Genomic DNA, 24422 nt, shown 5'->3' with positions numbered 1-24422 from the left:
GACTCTAGTGGTCAGAATTAGTCACTTAATTCCCAAAATTGTTAAAGCTGCTCTTTTCAAGTAAAATGTTAGTAACTGCTGTAATGCCTCCATTATTTGCTGTGTATATTGATCTGGGGGGGTTGCTATTGCGGGTTGCCAGGCAGTGACAGTCCAAAATGTATAATTGATGGAGCAACTTTTGACACTGGGTGTAATGTAATCTAATATATAGTCCCAGTGGGCCCTCTTTGGCTGGGACTGGGAACCAGGGAGTGGAGACAGAGAGGAGGGAGGGTGGTAGTGTGTAATCTAGGATATAGTCCCATTGGGCCTATTCTTGCTAGTAGGGCTAGAAATTGCCAGGGACATAACAATACGATATTATCACGATACTTAGGTGCCAATAGGATATGTATTGCAATTCTCATGATATATGCATTGCGATTCGATACTGTGATTTTGTGATTCGATATTTTACTCACCATATGTCTGCTGCAGAGGGACAAGAGAGAGCCATGAGAAAATGTGTTTATCACTCATGGAAATAAAAGTGCTGAAAACAAATTGGCTCCCTATTTAAAAATAAGATGCAAAACAAGTTATGAAGGAACACAGTGCAGGTACAGCCAACTAGCGCAAAAATAATATTATGACATGCTATATCGTCAAAAATAATATTATGACATGCTATATCGTCAAAAATAATATTATGACCTGCTATATCGTCAAAAATAATATTATGACATGCTATATCGTCAAAAATAATATTATGACATGCTATATCGTCAAAAATTATATTATGACATGCTATATCGTCAAAAATAATATTATGACATGCTATATCGTCAAAAATAATATTATGACATGCTATATCGTCAAAAATAATATCCCGATACGTAACTGTATCAATTCCACCCCCATCAATACTGGCTAGGGTTGGGAATGGTGGGCAGAGGGGGAAGAGAGAGGGAGGATGGGGAATGAGAGAGAGGTAGGAGCAGTGCTGTTTGTGGAAAGGGGGAGATGGGGAGTCAAATTTGTGGAAAGGAAAGCATGGATTTGCTGTCTAAGCCAAGTGTAAAATGTATGTATTGTACATCAGTGTTTCTAATCATTCAGTGACTCTAGGAACCACATGGGCTAGCTAGGGAATAGAAACAATGGTCTGCTTCCTTAATATGGTTTCACTCGATGGAATGATCTGCGCATGTGCCTTTGTGTGTGTATGTTTTCTCTTTGTGTGTGTTTTTGGCCTTTGTCTTACTCTGTGTGCCCGCTCTAATTGCAGGCATTTGAGGGGGAATCGATTTGAGCAACATGATAACTGAGCTATTTGGATGTTTCATTGACTAACTGTGTCCTCTCTCTCCCTCATGCCCATCCATTTCTTTCTCTCTCTCGCTCTCCCTCCCTCCACTGATAGGTCGACAGATGTGCCCACCTGAGAAGTTTGACTGCGGGGATTCGGCCAGCAAGTGCATCTCATCGTCATGGCGATGTGACGGGGAGAGGGACTGTGAGAACGGGGCAGACGAGGACCAGTGTTCCGCAGGTAAGACTGAAGGGAGGAGAGAAGAGGGACAGAGGGGGGAGGGAGACAGGGAGGTAGAAAGAGGAGAGAGAGGATACAGAGCAAGATGAGAAAGAAAGGGAGAAGGACTAGATCCTCTGATGAGAGACAAAAGAAAACACAATTTGATAGAAAGCATGAGTGATAAGAGAGGCACATTACAAATCAATCGTTTTGGGTTTTCTAGACGGAAGCTAATTTGTGTTGAGCTAAAGGTGTTGGAGCAAATAGCAGATGTGGTATTTATAGCTCAGTGTCCCAGCTGCCAGTGTTGTTGGTGTGTGAAGAACCTTCAAAGACCTCATAGCTGTTTCCCCCACTGACGTTTCCTTGATCAATTTTCCCTGACACCGGGTGAGTGGGAAATGCAGGTTACTACAGCAGCTCATAAGTAGGGCAGGTTTGTCTGAGGTTGAAATGTCTGTCTTCCTGTCTGTCTTCCTGTCTGTCTTCCTGTCTGTCTACCTGTCTGTCTTCCTGTCTGTCTTCCTTCCTGTCTACCTGTCTGTCTTCCTGTCTGTCTTCCTGTCTGTCTTCCTGTCTGTCTTCCTGTCTGTCTACCTGTCTGTCTTCCTGTCTGTCTACCTGTCTGTCTACCTGTCTGTCTTCCTGTCTGTCTTCCTGTCTGTCTTCCTGTCTGTCTTCCTGTCTGTCTTCCTGTCTGTCTTCCTGTCTGTCTTCCTGTCTGTCTTCCTGTCTGTCTTCCTGTCTGTCTTCCTGTCTGTCTTCCTGTCTGTCTTCCTGTCTGTCTACCTGTCTGTCTTTCTGTCTGTCTTCCTGTCTGTCTTCCTGTCTGTCTACCTGTCTGTCTTCCTGTCTGTCTTCCTGTCTGTCTACCTGTTTGTCTACCTGTCTGTCTTCCTTCCTGTCTACCTGTCTGTCTACCTGTCTGTCTTCCTGTCTGTCTTCCTGTCTGTCTACCTGTCTGTCTACCTGTCCGTGTGGAATCTCACATACTGAGGTGTTTTATGCACCAGTTACTTTCCCCTTGACGTCTGCATAGGCGGCACGTTCAATAGGCTAGGGGAAGATAAGCTTCCCCTAAAGTAAATGTAATGACATTTGCCAAAATGAGCTACAGTCAGTATTTAGACAGTGACATAATTTGCATCATTTTGGTTCTGTCCACCACCACAATGGATTTGTAAAGAAAGTCAAGATGCGCTTTAAGTGTAGACTATCATTTTTAATTTAATGGTTTTGTCAATTATTGTATGACCGGTGTAGGAATTACAACCACTTAGACATAGCCCCCCCCCCCTTCACCAGAAAAATAATTATTCTGCCATCCACCACAGTTGTTTTCCGTGGTCTTCCCAGGCCTTTTGGTGTTCCTGAGCTCAACAGTGCATTCTTTCTTTTTAAGAATGTACTTAATGTTTTTACTATCTCTCTGATGAGTTCGTTTAGATTTTTCAGGCCTAATGATGCCTTGATTCACTGGCAGTGACAGCTCTTTGGACTTCATATTGAGGGTTAACAGCAACAGATTCCAAATGCAAATGCCACACTTGAAATCAACTCTAGACCTTTTATCTGCTTACTTGTGAATGAACTAATGAGGGAATAACACACACCTGGCCATGGAACAGCTGAGCAGCCAATTGTCCAATTACTTTTGGTCCCTTAGAAAAGGGAGAAAAAAACATCTCTGCACTTTCAGCTCATATTCATTAGTTAATTTCAACTCCAATGTGCTGTGGTAAACAGCTAAGATAATAATAACTTGGTCAATGTCCAAATATTTATGGACCTGACTGTATATCATTGCTCGTGCCTATGCAGAAATGAATAAAATAATAAAAAAATACTACACCAATGTGCATGATTTGGCCACAGAGGACTATGAGCTTCTTTTCTAAATGAGCTGTGGATTGTTTTTAAGGTCGCAATTTGGGCAGTGCGCGCAGCAAATAGCCTCTACCAAATAGCTGATTGTTGAGTTACAGCGCCGTGAAAAGCAGTTTAAATAGGTCTAGGCCTATCCCAATATTTCCATATGAAAAGATATGAAAAGTGACTGCTGCATATTGACTGTGTTTACCATTGGCACCAGCGGAGAACATCAGCCGTGTCCCCAGTGACTGCTGCATATTGACTGTGTTTACCATTGGCACCAGCGGAGAACATCAGCCGTGTCCCCATTGACTGCTGCATATTGACTGTGTTTACCATTGGCACCAGCGGAGAGCATCAGCCGTGTCCCCAGTGACTGCTGCATATTGACTGTGTTTACCATTGGCACCAGCGGAGAACATCAGCCGTGTCCCCAGTGAGGGCTGCATATAGACTGTGTTTACCATTGGCACCAGCGGAGAGCATCAGCCGTGTCCCCAGTGAGGGCTGCATATAGACTGTGTTTACCATTGGCACCAGCGGAGAGCATCAGCCGTGTCCCCAGTGAGGGCTGCATATAGACTGTGTTTTCCATTGGCACCAGCGGAGAGCATCAGCCGTGTCCCCAGTGAGGGCTGCATATAGACTGTGTTTACCATTGGCACCAGCGGAGAGCATCAGCCGTGTCCCCAGTGAGGGCTGCATATAGACTGTGTTTACCATTGGCACCAGCGGAGAGCATCAGCCGTGTCCCCAGTGAGGGCTGCATATAGACTGTGTTTACCATTGGCACCAGCGGAGAGCATCAGCCGTGTCCCCAGTGACTGCTGCATATTGACTGTGTTTACCATTGGCACCAGCGGAGAACATCAGCCGTGTCCCCAGTGAGGGCTGCATATAGACTGTGTTTACCATTGGCACCAGCGGAGAGCATCAGCCGTGTCCCCAGTGAGTGTTGCATATGGACTGTGTTTACCATTGGCACCAGCGGAGAGCATCAGCCGTGTCCCCAGTGACTGCTGCATATTGACTGTGTTTACCATTGGCACCAGCGGAGAACATCAGCCGTGTCCCCAGTGACTGCTGCATATTGACTGTGTTTACCATTGGCACCAGCGGAGAACATCAGCCGTGTCCCCAGTGAGGGCTGCATATTGACTGTGTTTACCATTGGCACCAGCGGAGAGCATCAGCCGTGTCCCCAGTGAGGGCTGCATATGGACTGTGTTTACCATTGGCACCAGCGGAGAGCATCAGCCGTGTCCCCAGTGAGGGCTGCATATTGGCTGTGTTTACCATTGGCACCAGCGGAGAGCATCAGCCGTGTCCCCAGTGAGGGCTGTCTCTGATTAGGCCTACTCTTATGTTACTACGCGCTCAGGCATGCGTTGTTAATGCATTGTTCAGAACTGTCTGTTTTGCTCACAGTAATTGACTTATATTATTAGCCTAAATTATGACAATGCCATCTACTCATCACATTAGGAATAGTAGCCTATCTTACATTAGCCTGAAAAATGCAATGATACTGTAAATGTATGCAATCCTTTTATTATAAAGGTGCAATTTTATTGGTGAACGAATTGCTTCCCCAGACGTGAAACTCCGCCTATGGATGTCGGCATTTCAAATCGGCCATGTTGTGACTTGATGGCGTGTATTATGCATCTATTTCATGTTGCACCGTTCCACAAGTAAATAGTCAATTTATGATGAGGGTGAGTAGTGGTTGACATTGTATATGACGTTCCACAGACCTTTAAACCTAATATTGCGATAATAATTCATGACTGGGGTAAAAAAAATTTTTTTTTTTTGCTGTTCTCCAAATGCATTTTAGAGTTTTTAAATTGTATAGAAATGCAGTAAACAAGCTTCAACTTAAAAAAAAAAAAAGCCCCCATACCCCACTTTGCCATACCCTATGTTTAGCTGAACAGACGCCAAATCGACCAACACAAACTGAGAATGTATTTGAAGCTGTGGGGGTCGATGATCTTGACTTTGACCTCGGTCTCTAACCCCTGCATTCCGTCCCTCTATCTGCCGATACCAATGCGGAGAGATGGCTGAAGACGAGACTCAAATGTGGTCTCCAGTCACAGCAGGATATGACTCTTTGGATCAACCTAAAAGTACATTTGTTTTGTTAATAAATAAAACATATTTGTTGAAACCAAATTCAATGTTGATTCATTGCCAACTGTTATATTATTTCCAAACGTATATTTCAAGTTGCAACCTATTTCTTTCAACACTCAACCTACTGTACCTTTCCTCTTTGGTTAAACCTAATACATACAAAAAAAAATTACATTTCATGTAAATTACAACCCATTATTTCACCATGCTCCAACTTTTTACTTTGGATTTATCTATCCAAACGTCTTGAATTGGAACTGAAAATGATGATTGTTTCCAAGCTTTTTCTTTACAGAAAACGTCAAATTTAGTAACCACAATATCTAAAGCAAGATATGCTGCCTTAAAACATAGAAATATTTTCAGGCTCTTTAGCATCACGTTAACCTATGCAAGTGTCATTACAGATGCTGGGCCTAAACACGTTTTCATTATTCATTACATTGAAATGATTTGGCTATCAAGGTCACCTCTCACAATCTTATTCCCTTTTCATTTCTATGCTGTTTTACACTGTCGGGTCACTTACAGTGGCTATACTTTCCCTCTATCACTTTTTCATCTATCACAATTGTATAAAGTATTCAGACCCCTTGACTTTTTCCAAATTTTGTTATGTTACAGCCTTATTCTAAAACTGATTACGTCGTTGTTTTTCTTCTTCTCGGTAATCTACACACGATACCCCATAATTACAAAGCAAAAACAGATTTTTAGAAATGTTTTGCTAATTTCTAAAACATTAAACTGAAATATCACATTTACATAAGTATTCAGACCCTTTACTCTGTACTTTGTTGAAGCACTTCTGGCAGTGATTACAGCCTCGAGTCTATGACGCTACATGCTTGGCACACCTGTATTTGGGGAGTTTCTCCCATTCTTCTCTACAGATCCTCTCAAGCTCTGTCAGGTTGAATGAATGGGGAGCGTCGCTGCACAGATATTTTCAGGTCTCTCCAGAGATGTTCGATTGGATTTAAGGCCGGGCTCTGGCTGGGCCACTCAAAGACATTCAGAGACTTTCCCCGAAGCAACTTCTGCATTGTCTTGGCTGTGTGCTTAAGGTCGTTGTCCTGTTAGAAGGTGAACTTCGCCCCAGTCTGAGGTCCAGAGTGCTCTGAAGCAGGTTTTCATCAAGCATCTCTCTGTACTTTGCTCTGTTCATCTTTCCCTCGATCCTGACTAGTTTTCCATTCCCTGCTGCTGAAAAACGTCCTCACAGAATGATGCTGCCACCACCGTAGGGATGGTTCCAGGTTTCCTCCAGATGTGATGCTTGGCATTCAGGCCAAAGAGTTCAATCTTGGTTCCATCAGACCAGAGAATCTTGTTTCTCATGGTCGGAGAGTCTGTTAGGTACCTTTTGGCAAATTCCAAGCGGGCTGTTATGTGCCTTTTACTGAGGAGTGGCTTCCATCTGACCAATCTACCATAAAGGCCTGATTGAGGAGTCTTGGTGGCTCCAAACGTCTTCCATTTAAGAGTGATGGAGGCCACTGTGTTCATGGCTTGGTTTTTGCTCTGACATGCACTGTCAACTGTGGGACCTTATATAGACAGGTGTGCGTATTTCCAAATCATACCCAATCAATTGAATTTACCACAGGTAGACGCAAATTAAGTTGTGGAAACATCTCAAGGATGATCAATGGAAACAGAATGCACCTGAGCTCAATTTCGAGTCTCATAGCAAAGGGTCTGAATACTTATGTAAATATGGTATTTCTGATGTTTATTTTTAATACATTTGAAAACCTGTCTTCACTTTGTCATTATGGGGTATTGGGTGTAGGTTGATGAGGGGGGAAAAACAATGGAATCAATTTTAGAATAGGTCTGCAATGTAACAAAATGTGGAAATAGTCAAGGGGTCTGAATGCACTGTACGTATGTATATACGGTTATTGGAGTAAAAAAATAAGGTTGATTATTACATCTTAGAAATATTTAATGGAGGGTGCTGGTGATCATTGATTTACTGTCTGGTGGGGTCTGTCTGTCTGTCTGATCCTGGCTCAACCTGCAGAAATGGGCCTTTGATCTATCATTTAAGAGATGTGGTGTCTTAGCTGCGTGCATATCACTGGGCACGCGGTCAGACTCACAGCTGAAGATCTATCTCCTTATTCCTCCATTGGAATGTGGATCATTCTGTGTTCCGTCCAGTAAAATTCCATTCCTCTATTTTTTGGAGGTACAGAATTGTGTTAGCTGTTATTTCAAATTGAAATGGTTAGCTATTGTTGGCACATTAATACTCCATAGTATGCACACACGTGGTCTTTCATTCCCGCATAAAAAAAACTGGATGTGTGCCAAATACAGGAGTATTGACTGGCAGAAATGCCTGGGAAAATCTTTTATTTTTAAAAATATATTTTTTTAAATGTATGTTTGTGCTGCAGAGTACTGGATACCCCCCCCCCCACACACACACACACACACACACTTCACTCCAGTTCTCTCTTCCAAAATGCTGCACCCGATCCCCTCCTGCTCTCGCTCCCCCCTCTTTTCCCACTTCCAAATTGGAGCACTGTCGTTAATTACAGCTGCTAATTGAGCACATCCATATGTTAAATTATACATGGATACAGCCTGAGAAGGTCATTATTAGATTTATAAAGCCCTCTGAAGAAAGTTTACCAGCTTTTAATTGATGATAATATGGAATCAGGCTTGTTTTAGGCACACAGGCACTCCTGCTGCTCCTAGCTGGTTGGGAATGGGGATGGCGGTTTATACTTGTGAATGAATGGAGAGACTAATCAGGGGAGTGGAAACAATGGGGACGGAAATAAGAGAGTGAGGCTGGAGCTTTCATGTTAATCACAGAGTTCACCCATCTAAAAGGGCTTGGTTTGCTGTACACCCATATGTGTGTGTGCGTGTTGTGTTTCTTTTGGCGTGGCTTGTCTGAATCGTACAGCGGAGCGTGTCTCTCTGTCGCCAGGTGATGAGTCAGGCTCGCTCAGGGTCAATAATAATGACTCGTGCTGAAGTTGGAACGACGATCACCACAGAAATCAGGCCCAATTCATCAGTGCTCCGCGGGCGGTTTGTCTCAGGGACTTCGAGGGGAGCGATATGTTTTTGTCATTTATTTATACAGAAGATGAGTCGACGTTACAGGGATATTGTTACATGTGAAATGTTGCCCCACAATGGTTGTGTGCCTGCTTTTCTCACATAAGTATATACACACGCACACACAACGACACACAGTACATTACTTTTCACTCCCTGCCTTACCACAGCAGCGTAGTTCTTAGCGTACACTCTTAGAAAAAAGGTTTCCAGAAAGGTCCCGTGGCTGTCCCCATAGGACGTTCAAAACTCAATCATGGACACTCTTACTGACAGTTGTGGCTGCTTTGCGTGATGTATTGTTGTCTCTACCTTCTTGCCCTTTGTGCTGTTGTCTGTGCCCAACAATGTTTGTACGAAGTTTTGTGCTGCTACATGTTGTGCTGCTACATGTTGTGTTGCTACCATGTTGTGTTGCTACCATGTTGTGCTGCTACATGTTGTGCTGCTACATGTTGTGTTGCTACCATGTTGTGTTGCTACCATGTTGTGTTGCTACCATGTTGTGTTGCTACCATGTTGTGTTGCTACCATGTTGTGTTGCTACCATGTTGTGCTGCTACATGTTGTGCTGCTACATGTTGTGTTGCTACCATGTTGTGTTGCTACCATGTTGTGTTGCTACCATGTTGTGTTGCTACCATGTTGTGTTGCTACCATGTTGTGTTGCTACATGTTGTGCTGCTACATGTTGTGCTGCTACATGTTGTGTTGCTACCATGTTGTGTTGCTACCATGTTGTGTTGCTACCATGTTGTGTTGCTACATGTTGTGCTGCTACATGTTGTGCTGCTACATGTTGTGCTGCTACATGTTGTGCTGCTACATGCTGTGCTGCTGCCATGTTGTTGCTGCCATGTTGTGTTGCTACCATGTTGTGTCGTCATGTGTTGCTGCCGTGCTATGTTGTTGTCTTAGGTCTCTTTATGTAGTGTTGTCTCACTTGTCGTGATGTGGGTTTTTGTCCAATTTTTTTATTTAATTTACTTATATTTTTAATGCCAGGCACTTTCACTGCAGGGTGGCCTTTCTGCCTTTTGGTAGGCCGTCATTGTAAATAAGAATTTGTTCTTAACTGACTTGCCTAGTTAAACAAAGGTTCAAATTAACAATAGGAGAACCCTTTTTGGTTCCAGGTAGAACCCTTTTTAATTCCAGGTAGAAATCTTTTAGGTTTCATGTAGAACCCTCCGTGGAAAGGGTTATACATGGAACCCAAAAGGGTTCTACCTGGAACTAAAAGGGGTTCTTCAAAGGGTGCTCCTACGGGGACAGCCGAAGAACCTTTTTGGTGCTAGACAGTACCTTTTTTTTTTTAAGAGTCTAGCAGGCACTGTGGTCTTGAGGGAGCTCTTAGCTAGCTGTGGTCTGAACATCGCAAGAACACACTGCCACAAATACACTCTTGCTATAGCTACATACATATAGTTATACGGCAAGTCAGATACCTAATGTCGCCATTCTGTTAAAGTAAGCTACTTGCTGTGCCTGGCCATAAAACCCAAAGGGAGTTGTGTATATGTAGCCTGTTACGCAGGCTTAGTTAGAGGTCACGGGCTTCCCAGTCTAACCTGAGTATGTAAGACCTTCCTATTTCTCTCTGCTCTGCCCATGGCAGGTTGTGGACTGGAAGGAATCCCCTCCACTCTCAGCTGCAGCGTGGAGCACTGTGGAGCTTGTTCAATCAATGGACTGTATGTCAGGGCTGGAGTGGAGGGTGCAGTGGTGGTGTAGCCCGTGGCAGTGTGGTTGGATCAGTCAGCCCTGGCCTATACTGTAGCGTCACTCTGTGTTCTACAGGCCTGGGAAAGAGAGTCAAGGGAGGCCCAAGGGGACCTGTTGCTCTTTTCACATCAGTCACACTGTGTTGCACACTTGCACTGGGATCGATGTCGTAGTGAGGAGAGGAGCTGTTTGCGTGTGTGTGTGTGTGTGTGTGTGTGGGGGGGTGAATAAACACACCTTGATATTCTCACCTATCCAGACTGCGCTAAAATAGCTTTAGCCTCCATCCCATTATTTGATAACGTATCAAGAGAGCTTGGGAGAGTCCACCCACCTTTATAAATTACAGAGGAAGAGCCGCGGTGTGTGTGTGTGTGTGGTGTGTGTGTGTGGGGTGTGTGTATCCCGAACTGCTCAACTTGGTTTAGGATCCAGACTATTATAATGCCCTTCATTTATAATCCTTTCAGACTGGGCCTGTGACTGTGTCAGTGTAATGGGATGTGGGCACGGAACACACACACACACACAGTCGCTCCTTTCCTCAAGGCAGTGCAGTTGTTTCAGACTTTAGTGGTTTCCTGACTTCTGGGAACATTATCCCATGTTCTGTTCCCCTCTCAGCACCTCTCTCCCTTTCACACCAATGCCCTGTCCCACAACAGATGGAACTGCAGCTGGGAGGTTGTCCGACCCAAACCTAAAACAATGCGGAACACATCAGAGAGAGGGCTGATGGAATGAAGGGAGAGAGAGAGAATGGGAGAAAGATGCGGTTGAGATTTGAATGTCTATTAATCGAATTATTATTTGATTTAATGTATTCATAGATTTACTGTCCTGCGGTTTTCGAAGGAAACTCAATTCATTTCCAGCAACATGCACGGAGGGGAAATATCGATGGGAATTAGCCCCTGACAGGCACTGAACATCGAGTGACGGGAGAAGCGTTTGGGATCTTGTACCCGTCTGACAGTTTGCGCTCTAATGCCTTCCTCGTTTTGAAAAGGTTGGAATAATCCCGCCAGGAGACAGCAACCTGACATCGTGTGATTCCTATTTCAATTTGATTCCTATTTCAATGCGATTCCTATTTCAATGCGATTCCTATTTCAATGCGATTCCTATTTCAATGTGATTCATATTTCAATGTGATTCATATCTCAATCCAGGCCTAAGCATCATCTGAAGCCTTCAGTGATGCCTGGTGATTGAGCCATCCATCTGGCTTTATCCTGTACATCCCCATGGGTTATCTACCCATCAGGCCTAGCAGTGGAAGAGTAGAGGTACCCCTGGGTGGATGCCACTCATGTTATCCATCGGTTGTTCTCTGTTTCCTGGTGATATTCTGCTATTTCCTTCTGAGCTGCCATTTACCTAGGCTCCCCCAGGCTTTCCTTCTAGACAGACAGGCAGAGAGACCGACTGCACTGAGACACCCTGAGATTAGCCTGTTCTTTACTCCAGTAGAGCAGACATCCTACATGTCTCTCGGGGGGGGGTTACTGTTCATTTCAAAACCAACCGCCAATTTCAATAGCATTTGATAAGACCGTTACTGATTTGGAATTCATCTTAAAAAGACACCCAGAGGTCAGAGGTTCATCTCTTCCAATTGCTGTACAGCGACAGGGTGGCTAAACTGTCACAACCCTATCTTATCCTGTCGTGTGATCATGCCATGTCACTGCCTACCGACTCCCCTCTCTTGGAAAGGTAAAGACTTAAAGGCCCAGTGCAGTCAACACTTTTGTTGACTCTATTTCCACACTATTTCCACACAACACTCTATCTATTTCCATACGGTGAGGTTGGAATAACGATTGTAAAATGTATGATAATGCTAATGATAATGTGAGAGCTGTTTGAAAAGATCCCCTAAAACTGCAGCCTGTTTTGAGTTTTGGCCTGCCTGGTGACATCACAGTAAAGCGGTAAATGAGTTACTAGACCAATAAGAAAGAGTTCCAAACCTCTGCCAATAACCGCTTGTTTTCAACTTTCCCCTCCCCACTCAGACCACTCCCAGAGTGTCCTAGAAAAATGATTGCTTGCGAAATTGCTCTTTGCTAAGACGTTATTTTTGTTACTTTTTGACCACTTTAATTGAAAACAATCACAGAAAGCTTTGTTACCCACGAATGATTTGATATTGCATTGGACCTTTAATAGATCTACTCTGATTCTCTTCTCACTGATTGTTTTCTATTTTATCGTATTGAGGAATCTTGAGGTATCTTGTACAGTAGGTCTACCATCTCGAGAGTCTGAGTCTGCCTGTCTGCCTGCCTGCCTCCGTCTCTGTCTGTGAGCTCCAGCCTAATGTAGTCAAACCACTGATAAACTCTCTCCCTGGTACCCTAGAGAACGGATGACTGACGTCTACACACACACACATACACACACACAAAGCATGTCTTTCAGATACAGTAAACAGGCCCCTCTGGCCCTCCTGTCAGCAGTTCACATGTGCATGGCTACATCAGTAACATCTGTATCCCTCCTCTTCCATCCCCCAACCCAAAGCTCCAGTCTTTAGCCCACTAAGTGAGCTGGCTGACATCTCCGATGAGGGGAGCTGTACATCATCGATGTGTTTTGTTACAGATACAGACTTTTGTTTTTTGTTGTTGTCCCAAATGGCACCCTATTCCCTATATCGTGCACTACTTTTGACTAAAGTAGTACACTTTATAGGGGATAGGGAGCCATTTGGGTGGCTAAAAAGGGGGTCCCCCCCAGGGGACACATCTCTCTGATCCACACTGCTTTAATGATATTAAGGTGACTCATAGCTTTTGCAAAACAATGGCTCAATATGCCGGGCCATATCGAGAGGCTGCTCTTGACAATAGAATTATTCCTCAGGATATGATAATGCCCCGGATGTCAGCACAGCACCAGCGCACTATTCCATTAGTATTGATTTGTTGTATTGATAACTCCTATGGCGACATAGATTGGTATTCCCGACTGTGCTGTTGGTTTTCTGTAAGGACCATTAGAGCCGGACTTTAAGGCTATAAACCAGAGAGTCGGGTGGCTGTGTCTGCCTGGAGATGTTGGATTGAGGAGCATTCTAATTCCCGGTATTTCCGTGTGATCCGAGGTTGGCCACACCTGACGATGCGAAGCTAGGCGGCGCTGGCGAGGTTTTTCCGTGCTGACAGCTCAGTGGCTGATATGTCAAAGCAGAGTATCTTATTGAATATCACGCTCCAGAAACGTACAACTAAGTGAAGGGGGGGAGGGGGTAGTGGTGTTTGTGGGTACGCCACCACATGTGGTTGTGGGCAATGTGTTTATTTTAATTTTTTTCTCCATTGGGTTCCAAGGTCTCTCCCTAACACAAGGTCAATGTGATCAGTCTTATCTTCATATCCATCTATTACCTGTCCAGCACTAGGCCAGCGGGTGAATATATTAGCCTGAGGTGGAAGACAGTCTTTCCCCTCTAGGCCCTGTGTCGCCTCTCCTCTCCCTTTTCTCTCTCCGATACCCTCTCTTCTGTTCCCCCATAGTATCCCATCCTACGGGTTTAAATCTCTCTGACCTCTTTACTGATCCTCTGTGGGGATGGCCCTGGTCTGGGAGTGGAGCGGAGGTACAGTACCTGGATCTCATCAGAGATGTATGATATGACATTAGGGCCATATGCCACACCGTTTTGGGTGAGTGGGCGGTTGTGTGTTTCTGTTACTATGGCTGCGTTTAGACAGGCAACCCAATTCTGACATTTTTTTTCACTAATTGATCTTGATAAGATCAGCTCTTTTTTGCCAAAACTATGTGCATCACATGATGTTCCTGATTGGCTAATAAAAGCCACATTCCCTACTGGAGTTCCAGTCGCACCCTGGTCTCTCAGACAGATCCGATCTCAGACAGATCTGATCTCAGACAGTCAGAATTCAGTCAGGTTCCAGTGTCTTAGCAGACAGTTGTCCCACTAACTATCCCCATTGGGAGCCAAGCTCAGACAATAATCCCCCGCCACCACTGTTTACAGCAAACATAACCCTTCTGACCCAGCTCTCTACTGGCTAGAGAAAGAGCTTTTCATCTATTCTCTTCGGCTCAGCTCAAGGTGCTTGTTGGAGGATTTGTCAGAGACTGAGATGCGACTGTAAAGCCAGTATATAATATGATACTAGGTATAAGAAAGGCGTTCATAGAGTTGTTCTTACAAGACAAATGGCATAGTCACAGTGTTTACATTTCCCTTCATTTATCTGTACATTTTAAAACGCTCAATCAAAGTTGAACCCGAATGAAAATAGTGCTAAGTTGAACCTGATTTAAAATCTCTCCTTGCTCAACTGTCAGTCAATAAACAGACTGGAGGAGGGAGGGGGGCTGGTAAACACCTGAACCTCTAATTGCCTCTTGTTTATTTGTTGACTTAATTACTCTGATCGGAGTGGAGATCATTAGTATACAGCCGCAAAGTTAGCGGCAAATACAATTGGCTATTATTATAATTAGCCCCAGTGGCGCAGTGCGTGGGGAGCTGGTGTTAGGGAGAGAATGAAGTGGTAGGAGGATGACACACACACACACACACACATACACATATACATACACATACACACACATACACACACACACACACACACACACACACACACACACACACACACACATACACATACACACACACACACACACACACACACACACACACACACACACACACACACACACACTGGGAAGTGAAGTGCTACTGCAGGACAAGAATGCCCTTTTCCCCACAACACATAAATCATTGGGAGTCAGTCCGGTGCGGAAACATTTGGGGACGGCTGGAGTATTTCACTGTGGATGTTACACACCAAACTCCACCGAGCCTGGGCAGGTGAAAAGGCTAAAGTGGCGTTTTACCATCAGCCGTGAACAACACCCAGTCAGGAGTGTGTGTGTGTGTGCTACAGTGCGTCGTAAGTGTAAGTCTGTCGATTGAAGATTACGCCACCTGCATCCGTTTTTAGCATTAGTTGTGTAACTCTGCACTTTACGCGCATGTCTTAACATTACTGCCTGTGTGTGAGTGGTTTGGCGCTATGCCAGTATGTGTGTGCCTCTGTGAGTGAACGTTTGTCTGCGTGCATTCGTCCATGCCTGCGTGTGTATGTGTTTAACCTTGTGTGTGTGTGTGTGTATAGATTCCCTCATTGCAGTGTGTCCACACAGCGTTATATAGCGATCCTCTACATAAAAAAACACCATTGAACTCAATTGTTCCACAGCTCCTCGGGCCAGTTATCCCTTTTGCTTAGCTGACCCTATTAAGGCAGGGCCAGCCGCTTACTACTGCATACTAACAGTAATTTAGTCTGTGCTGCCACTACACAGAGCCAAGGCCAAGAATGAGGCCACCTTGTCACGGACCTGCTGTTTTGGACTCTCTCTCTCTACCACACCTGCTGTCTCTAACTCTGAATGATCGGCTATGAAAAGCCAACTAACATTTACCCCTGAGGTGCTGACCTGTTGCACCCTCGACAACCACTGTGATTATTATTATTTGACCCTGCTGGTCATCTATGAACGTTTGAACATCTTGGCCATGTTCTGTTATAATCTCCACCTGGCACAGTCAGAAGAGGACTGGCCACCCCTCATAGCCTGGTTCCTCTCTAGGTTTCTTCCTAGGTTCCTGCCTTTCTAAGGAGTTTTTCCTAGTCACCTTGCTTCTACATGCTTTCTGTTTGGGGGTTGTAGGCTGAGTTTCTGTATACAGCACTGTGTGACATCAGCTGATGTAAGAAGGGCTTTATAAATACATGTGATTGATTGATTGACTGGGCAGCCAGGAAATCGTTGAGGTTAGAGGTAGTCACAGAGAGGTTATAGAGACTCCCTTCAGAGCCTGTCTCTCTCTCTATCAGACACATACAGTATAGTACAGAACCTAGCTCTCTTTAGCACGGATGTATGTGTTCTGTGTTCCCTAGAGGCTCCATATGGCTGGTGGTGTAGTTCAGACCAGGCGCCCAGACTGTGATTGCGTTTCTCATCTCTTTTCTCATACTCTGTACGGTATGCGATCTTACAGCTAACCCTTTTGCCTCCCACTCTCATTATGTTACGCAATCTGTTAGAATATTTCTTCCTTCTTACTGGTCCGCCCATTTAGAGCTGTTGCGTGAAAGATCATAGTTTCCTCTTCATATTTTTTTATTTTTTATTATCTTGCTATCCTGTCATCACATCACACTCTTTGGTGTTTAGACCTCTAACTCATCCCCCTCACTCCTCCTCTCTGTTTTCCCTCTCCTCCCTCCAGACACCAAGGCCTGCCCCGCCAAGGACTTCCAGTGCCGGAACAGGAAGTGCGTGGCGCCCATCTTTGTGTGCGACGGCGACGACGACTGCGGGGATGGCAGTGATGAGGAGAAGTGTTCCACCCCCACCTGCGGCCCCCATGAGTTCCGCTGTAACGACTCGGAGTGCATCCCGAACCTGTGGAGCTGCGATGGGGACCCGGACTGCGGGGATAAGTCTGACGAGTCTGTGGAGCGCTGTAGTCGCCGGACGGAGCCCCAGAAGCCCCGGTGCCCCGAGGGGGAGTTCCAGTGTAGCAGTGGAGAGTGTGTCCACCTCAACTGGAAATGTGACGGAGATGCAGACTGCAAGGACAAGTCGGATGAGGCTGACTGCGGTAAGCCGTCCACTGTATCTGGGGTTGGATCACCTGGGGATGCACACAGGATGTGGCCGTACATATATAAGGCTGTGAGAAAACGATTTGCCCCCCTTCTAATTTTCTCTATTCTTGCATATTTTTGTGCATATTTTGAATGTTATCAGATCATCAACCAAAACCTGCTATTAGATGAAGGAAACTGAGTGAACAAAAAAATCCACCACATTTTTAATGTTACGCAACACCCAATGACCCTGTGTGAAAAGGTAATTGCCCCTTTGAAATGCAGTGTTTGGTTTTCAGCAGACATAACGGGGCCCATGTCATCCAAACAGTAGACTCAAGTTTGCCGGAAAAGCGCCTGGAAGCACCTGGATGATCATAGAAGAATGTTAGAAGAACATCATATAGTGATGCTTCACTGCCTCAGGACCTGGACGACTTGTCACCATTGAAGGAACCATGAATCCTGCTCTCTATTCTAAAGGAGAATGTCAGGCCATCTGTACGTGAGCTGACGCTGAAGCGCAGCTGGGTCCTGCAGTAAGACAGTTATTCAAAACACAAGCAAGTCTACATCAGAATGTCTAAGAAGCAACACATTTAAAGGGTTGGAATGGCCTAGTCAAAGTCCAAACCTAAACCCGATTGAGATGTTGTGGCAGGACCTGAAACGAGCAGTTCATGCTCGAAAACCCACAAATGATGCTGAGTTGAAGCAGTTCTGCCCGGAAGAGTGTGACTGAATTCCTTCCACAGCGATGTGAGAACAACTACAAGAAACGTGTGGCTGCGGTCATTGCAGTTAAAGGTGGAACAACCAGTTATTTCTAAGGGGACAATTACTTTTTCACACAATGCAATAAATTAAATAGGTATCAACATTGTGTTATTTATTCACTCAGGTTCCCTTTATCTACTATTAGGCTTCGGTTGAGAATCTGATAATATTGAGTGACCAAAAAATATGCAAAAACAGAGAAAGTCTTAAAGAGGGCAAAGACTTTTCCTCTGCACTGTACGTATATAGTCTGTTCTATGAACAGGATGTACTGGAGTCTTCTGTAGGGGGGGGTATTTAGCTTAGAAATACTTCTATGTAAAAATCACTATGTCAATGTACAATCAATAAATGTGGATGGATTTGTGAGTGAATAGGCATGTGTGTGTGTGTGTGTTAGCACTTTTGCCTGTGTGTGCCTGCTTGTCTGTTTGTGTACGCAGCAGGTGAACGTTTAATGTCACGGATCTTGCCCTGGAGGCGAAACTGAGCGCCTTCTGCTAGATGGGCCAGCTGTAAAGTCAAAATTGGCTCTATTATAAAAATCCATGAACACTAACATTTGCTTTTGTATTACTTTGTGGCTGTGCTAGCTAGTGACCACTGTAGAGCTGCCTCCGGAACAAGATTGATGACGAGAAACGCTAACCTGCGTGTTATGCATGGATGTTATGGTGTCAAAGCCCCGCTGAAACTTCTGTTATGGTGCCCGGTGATAATAAGCTCCACGCTGGAAACACCAGGGCAATCAGTTGAGTTGGTTGCCATGCAACAGTGTGATGATTGGTACAGTGGAGAGCCCTTGAGAGGGAGCGAGGGCATTCACAACCTGGCTCTCTCGCTCTCTCTCTCTCTCTCTCTCTCTCTCTCTCTCCCTGAGTAACACCCTGTTCTCAATCCCAGAGACCACTCAATAATAACACACCGATCATAAAGACAGGGACAGAATCAGAGCAGATCTATGCAGGGGTTTCAGACTTGTACAATTATTTTGGTGTTGGAACCTGATTAAACCTACCATAATAATCCAAATCAATAGCATTGTCAAAACGTAATGCATTGTCCTATCATGGCTACTGTACATTTAGAAGTGATACTGCCTGGTCCAGAAACAATGTGTGTGCCGTACCCGTAGTGGTGTGTTGACATGATCACTACTGTTTAGAAGCATCTGTCTTAATACCTTTAGCAGACTATATACAGTAGATGCAGAGATGAGATGTGTGATCTGGGAGAGGAGTTCCAGTATGACAGTATTATAGTGATGTAAATGAGAAATGGAGAATCATTCATCTCTGTAGTCTGTTCCTGCCTTCCCTTTTCTTTCTCCCGGACTGCCACTGTTCATCCCGAGATTGTATTATTATTAGCTGAGCTCAGATCCCAATCACTGGACTGATACCATCAGCACGTTATGATACACTAGGATTACGCTGGTTATGCTGGATTTAACATCTAGGGGGTCTTTGTTTATGTTAGAGTATGGGGAGGCTTTTTTGGTGTGTGTGTGTGTGTGTGTACGCGCGTGTGTGTGTGCGCCTCGCATCTTGTCCTCTGGTGTAGGTTACATCTCCAAAGTGCATCCCATGAATAATTAAAGCAGCAGTTAAAGAGATGAATGGGTAAAATAAACCTTCCCTATACTACTGCTAGTACAACACACACACACACACACACACACACACACACACACACACACACACACACACAGCACAAACAATAGAACAAAGCAGGGCAGTCCTGGGTGTGTGTTTTACCCAGACAGTGAGTAAATACCTCCCAGCTTCTCATTTCCACAGCATTTCTCTGGTGCAGAGGGAAACAGGGAGAAGGGGGAGTTGTATGTATGAGGGATTACTACTGAATTGGAATGCACTCCGTTTTGGCCCAAACCCAAGATGAAACACGCACTTTTTCCACTGGGGTAATTTCATCTCTGACAGGATACTGAGTTGGGGTTGGATCTCTAGAGAGATAGAAAGTTGGATGATGCGCTGTTGAATTCACGCAATCTGTCTGTGTACGTGTGTCTGTGTGTGTCTGTGTGTGTGTGTGTGTGTGTGTGTGTGGTGTGTGTGTGTGTGCGCCATGTTTCTTTTTTTCTCTCTCTCTCCTATCTCTCTCCCGCTCCCTCTTGCTCTGTGTCTGTGTCTGTGTGTGTGTGTGTGTGTGTGCGTGTGTGTTCTATCTCCCACAGCTCTGCTGACCTGCCGTCCAGATGAGTTCCAGTGTGGTGATGGATCCTGTATTCATGGCAGCAAACAGTGTAATGGGGTTCGTGACTGTCCTGACTTCAGCGATGAGGCTGGCTGTATCAACGGTGGGTTGGCCTTACTGACCGTCCCCTCTTCCCCTGTGTCTTCCTCCATGCCCAGTAGTTACTCCCCTTACCTTCTCTCCTGGGTGTATAGTTGACAGATGTTCCACTGGTCTGAAATAACTGCTAATGTTTTCCTAATTTCCCCTCGTCATTTACCACAATATCTCGTACCCTTCTCTGTATTGTGTTGTACACTGCATGGCCAAAAGATGCTTGTCGAACATCTCATTCCAAATTCCTGGGCATTAATATGAAGTTGCTGTAACAGCCTCCATCCACTCTTCTGGAAAGGCTTTCCACTAGATGTAGGAAGATGCCTGTGGGGACTTGCTTCCATTCAGCCGCAAGGTCATTGGGGCGGCAGGGTAGCCTAGTGGTTAGAGCGTTGGACTAGTAACCGGAATGGTTGCAAGTTCAAACCCCCGAGCTGACAAGGTACAAATCTGTCTTTCTACCCCTGAACAGGCAGTTAACCCACTGTTCCTAGACCGTCATTGAAAATAAGAATTTGTTCTTAACTGACTTGCCAAGTTAAATAAAGGTAAAATAAAAAAAATTGGTGAGGGTGGGCACTGATGTTGGGTGATTACATTTGGTGATCCAATTCATCGCAAAGTGTTTTGATGGTGTTGAGGTTAGGGCTCTGTGCAGGCCAGTCAAGTTCTTCCACACCGATCTCGACAAAGCATTTCTGTATGGACCTCAGGTTGTGCACTGTGGCATTCTCATGCTGAAATGGGAACGGGCCTTCCCCAAACTGTTGCCACAAAGTTGGAAGCACAGAATCGTCTCAAATGTCATTGTATGCTGTACCGTTAAGATTTCCCTTCAGTGGAACTAAGGGGCCTAGCCCAAACCATGAAAAACAGCCCAAGACCATTATTCCTCCTCCACCAAACTTTACAGTTGGCACTATGCATTCGGGCAGGTAGCGTGCCCCTGGCTTCCGCCAAACCCAGATTTGTCCGTCAGACTGCCAGATGGTGAAGCGTGATTCATCACTCCAGAGAACGCGTTTCCACTGCCCCAATGGCGGCGAGCTTTAAACCACTCCGGCCGACTCTTGGCATTGCACATGGTGATCTTAGACTTGTGTGCGGCTGCTCGGCCATCAAAAACCTATTTCATGAAGCTCCCCACGAACAGTTCTTGTGCTGACGCTGCTTCCAGAGGTAGTTTGGCTACACTCGCATTAACATCTGCTAACCAATTGTGTGTGACTAATGAAATTTGATTTGATTTGACTCGTTAGGGAGTGTTGCAACAGGGGGACAGACAATTTTGTACGCACTTCAGCACTCGTCGGTCCCGTTCTGTGAGCTTGTATGGCCTGAGCCGTTGTTGCAACCTAGACATTTCCACTTCACAATAACAGCACTTACAGTTGACCGGGGCAGCTCTAGCAGGGCAGAAATTTGACGAACTGACTTGTTTGAAAGGTGGCATTCTATGACGGTGCCACGTTGAAAATCAAATCACATTTATTTATAAAGCCCTTCGTACATCAGCTGATATCTCAAAGTGCTGTACAGAAACCCAGCCTAAAACCCCAAACAGCCTGCAATGCAGGTGTAAAATCACAGAGTTCTTCAGTAAGGCCATTTTATGGCTGTGTTCTTCTATTTATTTCAATTGTTTATTTCTTTAGGGGCTAGATCAATTTTAATATTGTAGATAGATTGTGGCTTCCTTCGATGTAATTGTCTGCATTATTTCCATATATATATATATATATATATATATATATATATACAGTACCAGTCAAAAGTTTGGACACACCTACTCATTCAAGGGTTTTTCTTTATTTATACTGTTATCTGCATTGTAGATTAATAATGAAGACATCAAAACTATGAAATAACACATATGGAATCATATAGTAACCAAAAATGGGTTAAACAAATCCAAATATATTTTATATTTGAGATTCTTCAAAGCAGCACCCATTTGCCTTGATGACAGTCTTGCACACTCTTGGAATTCTCTCAACCAGCTTCATGAGGTAGTCACCTGTAATGCATTTAAATGAATTGATTTCCTCCTTAATGTGCTTGAGCCAGTCAGTTGTGTTGTGACAAGGTACACAATATAGCCCTGTTTGGTAAAAGACCAAGTCCATATTATGGCAAGAACAGCTCAAATAAGCAAAGAGAAACAACAGTCCATAATTTCTTCAAGACATGGAGGTCAGTCAATCAGGAAAATTGCAGTCGCAAAGACCATCAAACGCTATGAGGATACTGGCTCTTACGAGGACCGCCACAGGAAAGGAAGACCCAGAGTTACCTCTGCTGCAGAGGATAAGTTCATTAGAGTTACCAGTCTCAGAAATCAGCAATTGACTGCATCTCAGATTGCAGCCCAAATAAATGCTTCACAGAGTTCAAGTAACAGACATCTCAACATTAACTGTTCGGAGGAGACTGCCTGAATCAGGCCTTCGTGGTTGAATTGCTGTAAAGAAACCACTACTAAAGGACACCAATAATAAGAAGAGACTTGCTTAGGCCAAGAAACATAAGCAATGGACTTTAGATCGGTGGAAATCTGTCGTTTGGTCTGATGTGTCCAAATTTGAGATTTTTGGTTCCAACCTCCGTGTCCTTGTGAGACGCACAGTAGGTGAACGGATGATCTCTGCATGTGTGGTTCCCATCGGGAAGCATGTAGGAGGAGGTGTGAGAGTGCTTTGCTGGTGACACTGTCTGGGATTTTTTTAGATTTCAAGGCACACTTAACCAGCATGGCTACCACAGCATTTTGCAGCGAATGGCCATCCCATCTGGTTTGCGCTTAGTGGGACTATCAACAGGACAATGGCCTAAAACACACCACCAGGCTGTGTAAGGGCAATTTGACCAAGATGGAGAGGGATGGTGCTGCATCAGGTGACAGTCACCCGACCTCAACCCAATTCAAATGGTTTGGGATGAGTTGGACCGCAGAGTGAAGGAAAAGCAGCCAACAAGTGCTCACCATATGTGGTACTGTTGAAAAAGCATTCCAGGTGACTACCTCATGCAACTTTTTGAGAGAAGATTGTGCATGGTATTAAATGGTATTATTTAACCTTTATTTAACTAGGCAACTCAGTTAAGAACAAATTGTTATTTACAATCACGGCCTACCGGGGAACAGTGGGTAGAACACCGGATTTTTACCTTGTCAGCTCAGTATTTGATCCAGCAACCTGCCCAACGCTCTAACCACTAGGCTACCTGCCACCTCTACTTTCAAGAATCTCAAATATCAAATATATTTTGGTTTGTTTAACACATTTTTGGTTACTACATGATTCCATATGTGTTATTTCATAGTTTTATGTCATCACTATTATTCTACAATGTAGAACATTTAGAAAAATACAGAAAAACCCTTGAATGAGTAGGTGAGTCCAAATATATATATATTCACATATCTTTTTAAAATATATATGTTTTATTATCTACGGAGTTAGCTCCAGGTATATGTTGCAATTCTTCAGCCAGTCCTGGACCTGTGACCAAAAACAAGTTACATATGGACTGTACCAAAATAGATGACCTACTAGTGACTGAAAATAGTGGCTGAAATAGCTGAATCCACTCATGTCAATGGGTATCCAAATACTTTTGTATATATAGTGTATTTTGAATTAATACACTATCATCTTCTCTACTGCAGGTACAGAGTGCTAAGCTACCAAATTATCATTGTTACTTATTTTATAACCCCACCCCCAGGGCAATAGCAGTGTCTGGAAAGCAGATTACTTATTTTATGCAATAATGCCCGAGGAATCAGAGTAGGGACACGCATTGGAAATCAAACACTTGTTGTAAGCTTTTGCAAGGTAATGATCCGTGTATTTTTCTACCCTCTGTCTTTCCCAGCCACTAAGTGTGATGGCCCCAGGAAGTTTATGTGCAAGAATGGAGAGTGTATCGACAGCAGCAAGGTGTGTGATGCCATCGAAGACTGCAAGGACTGGTCAGACGAACCTATGAAGGAGTGCGGTAAGACACACACGAATGCATTAACGCATGCCGGCACACACCCAACCCACACGCACACACCTATTAGTATCCAGTTGACATGCAGATGGTCACTCTGGTAGTAATCAGAGCTTCATTTGATCGAGGGGGAATAAATCAGGATAATTCTCAGCTCGCTCGTTACCGTCAAATACCAACTCTTCCCTTGAGGTTGTTCACGGCAAGGAAACAGGCTCAGACTACATTACCCATAAAGCACCATATGGATTAGCGCTCCACCATACAGATAATACACATGCAATTTGTTTAGGCAATATTGCTGGCAACGGAGAGGGGTATGAGACACTGGAGCA

The 24422-nt window shown here is 44.4% G+C and overlaps 1 protein-coding gene across 4 annotated transcripts in view; it reads left to right on the top strand.

The window, feature by feature from the left end:
* lrp8 (low density lipoprotein receptor-related protein 8, apolipoprotein e receptor) overlaps nt 1–24422 on the top strand; it is a 257502-nt gene that overhangs the window by 168262 nt on the left and 64818 nt on the right. For all 4 annotated transcript variants that reach the window (XM_042321502.1, XM_042321500.1, XM_042321501.1 and 1 more), the window contains exons 4-7: nt 1406–1534; nt 16635–17009; nt 19973–20095; nt 23968–24090. In XM_042321502.1, the coding sequence (XP_042177436.1) occupies nt 1406–1534; nt 16635–17009; nt 19973–20095; nt 23968–24090 (750 nt within the window). The remainder of the gene's footprint in view (nt 1–1405; nt 1535–16634; nt 17010–19972; nt 20096–23967; nt 24091–24422) is intronic.

This window comes from Oncorhynchus tshawytscha, linkage group LG01 (assembly GCF_018296145.1).
Source record: "Oncorhynchus tshawytscha isolate Ot180627B linkage group LG01, Otsh_v2.0, whole genome shotgun sequence".
NCBI lineage: Eukaryota > Metazoa > Chordata > Actinopteri > Salmoniformes > Salmonidae > Oncorhynchus > Oncorhynchus tshawytscha.
Note: the sequence above shows the minus strand (reverse complement) of the source record. Positions and strands in the feature narration are given on the sequence as shown.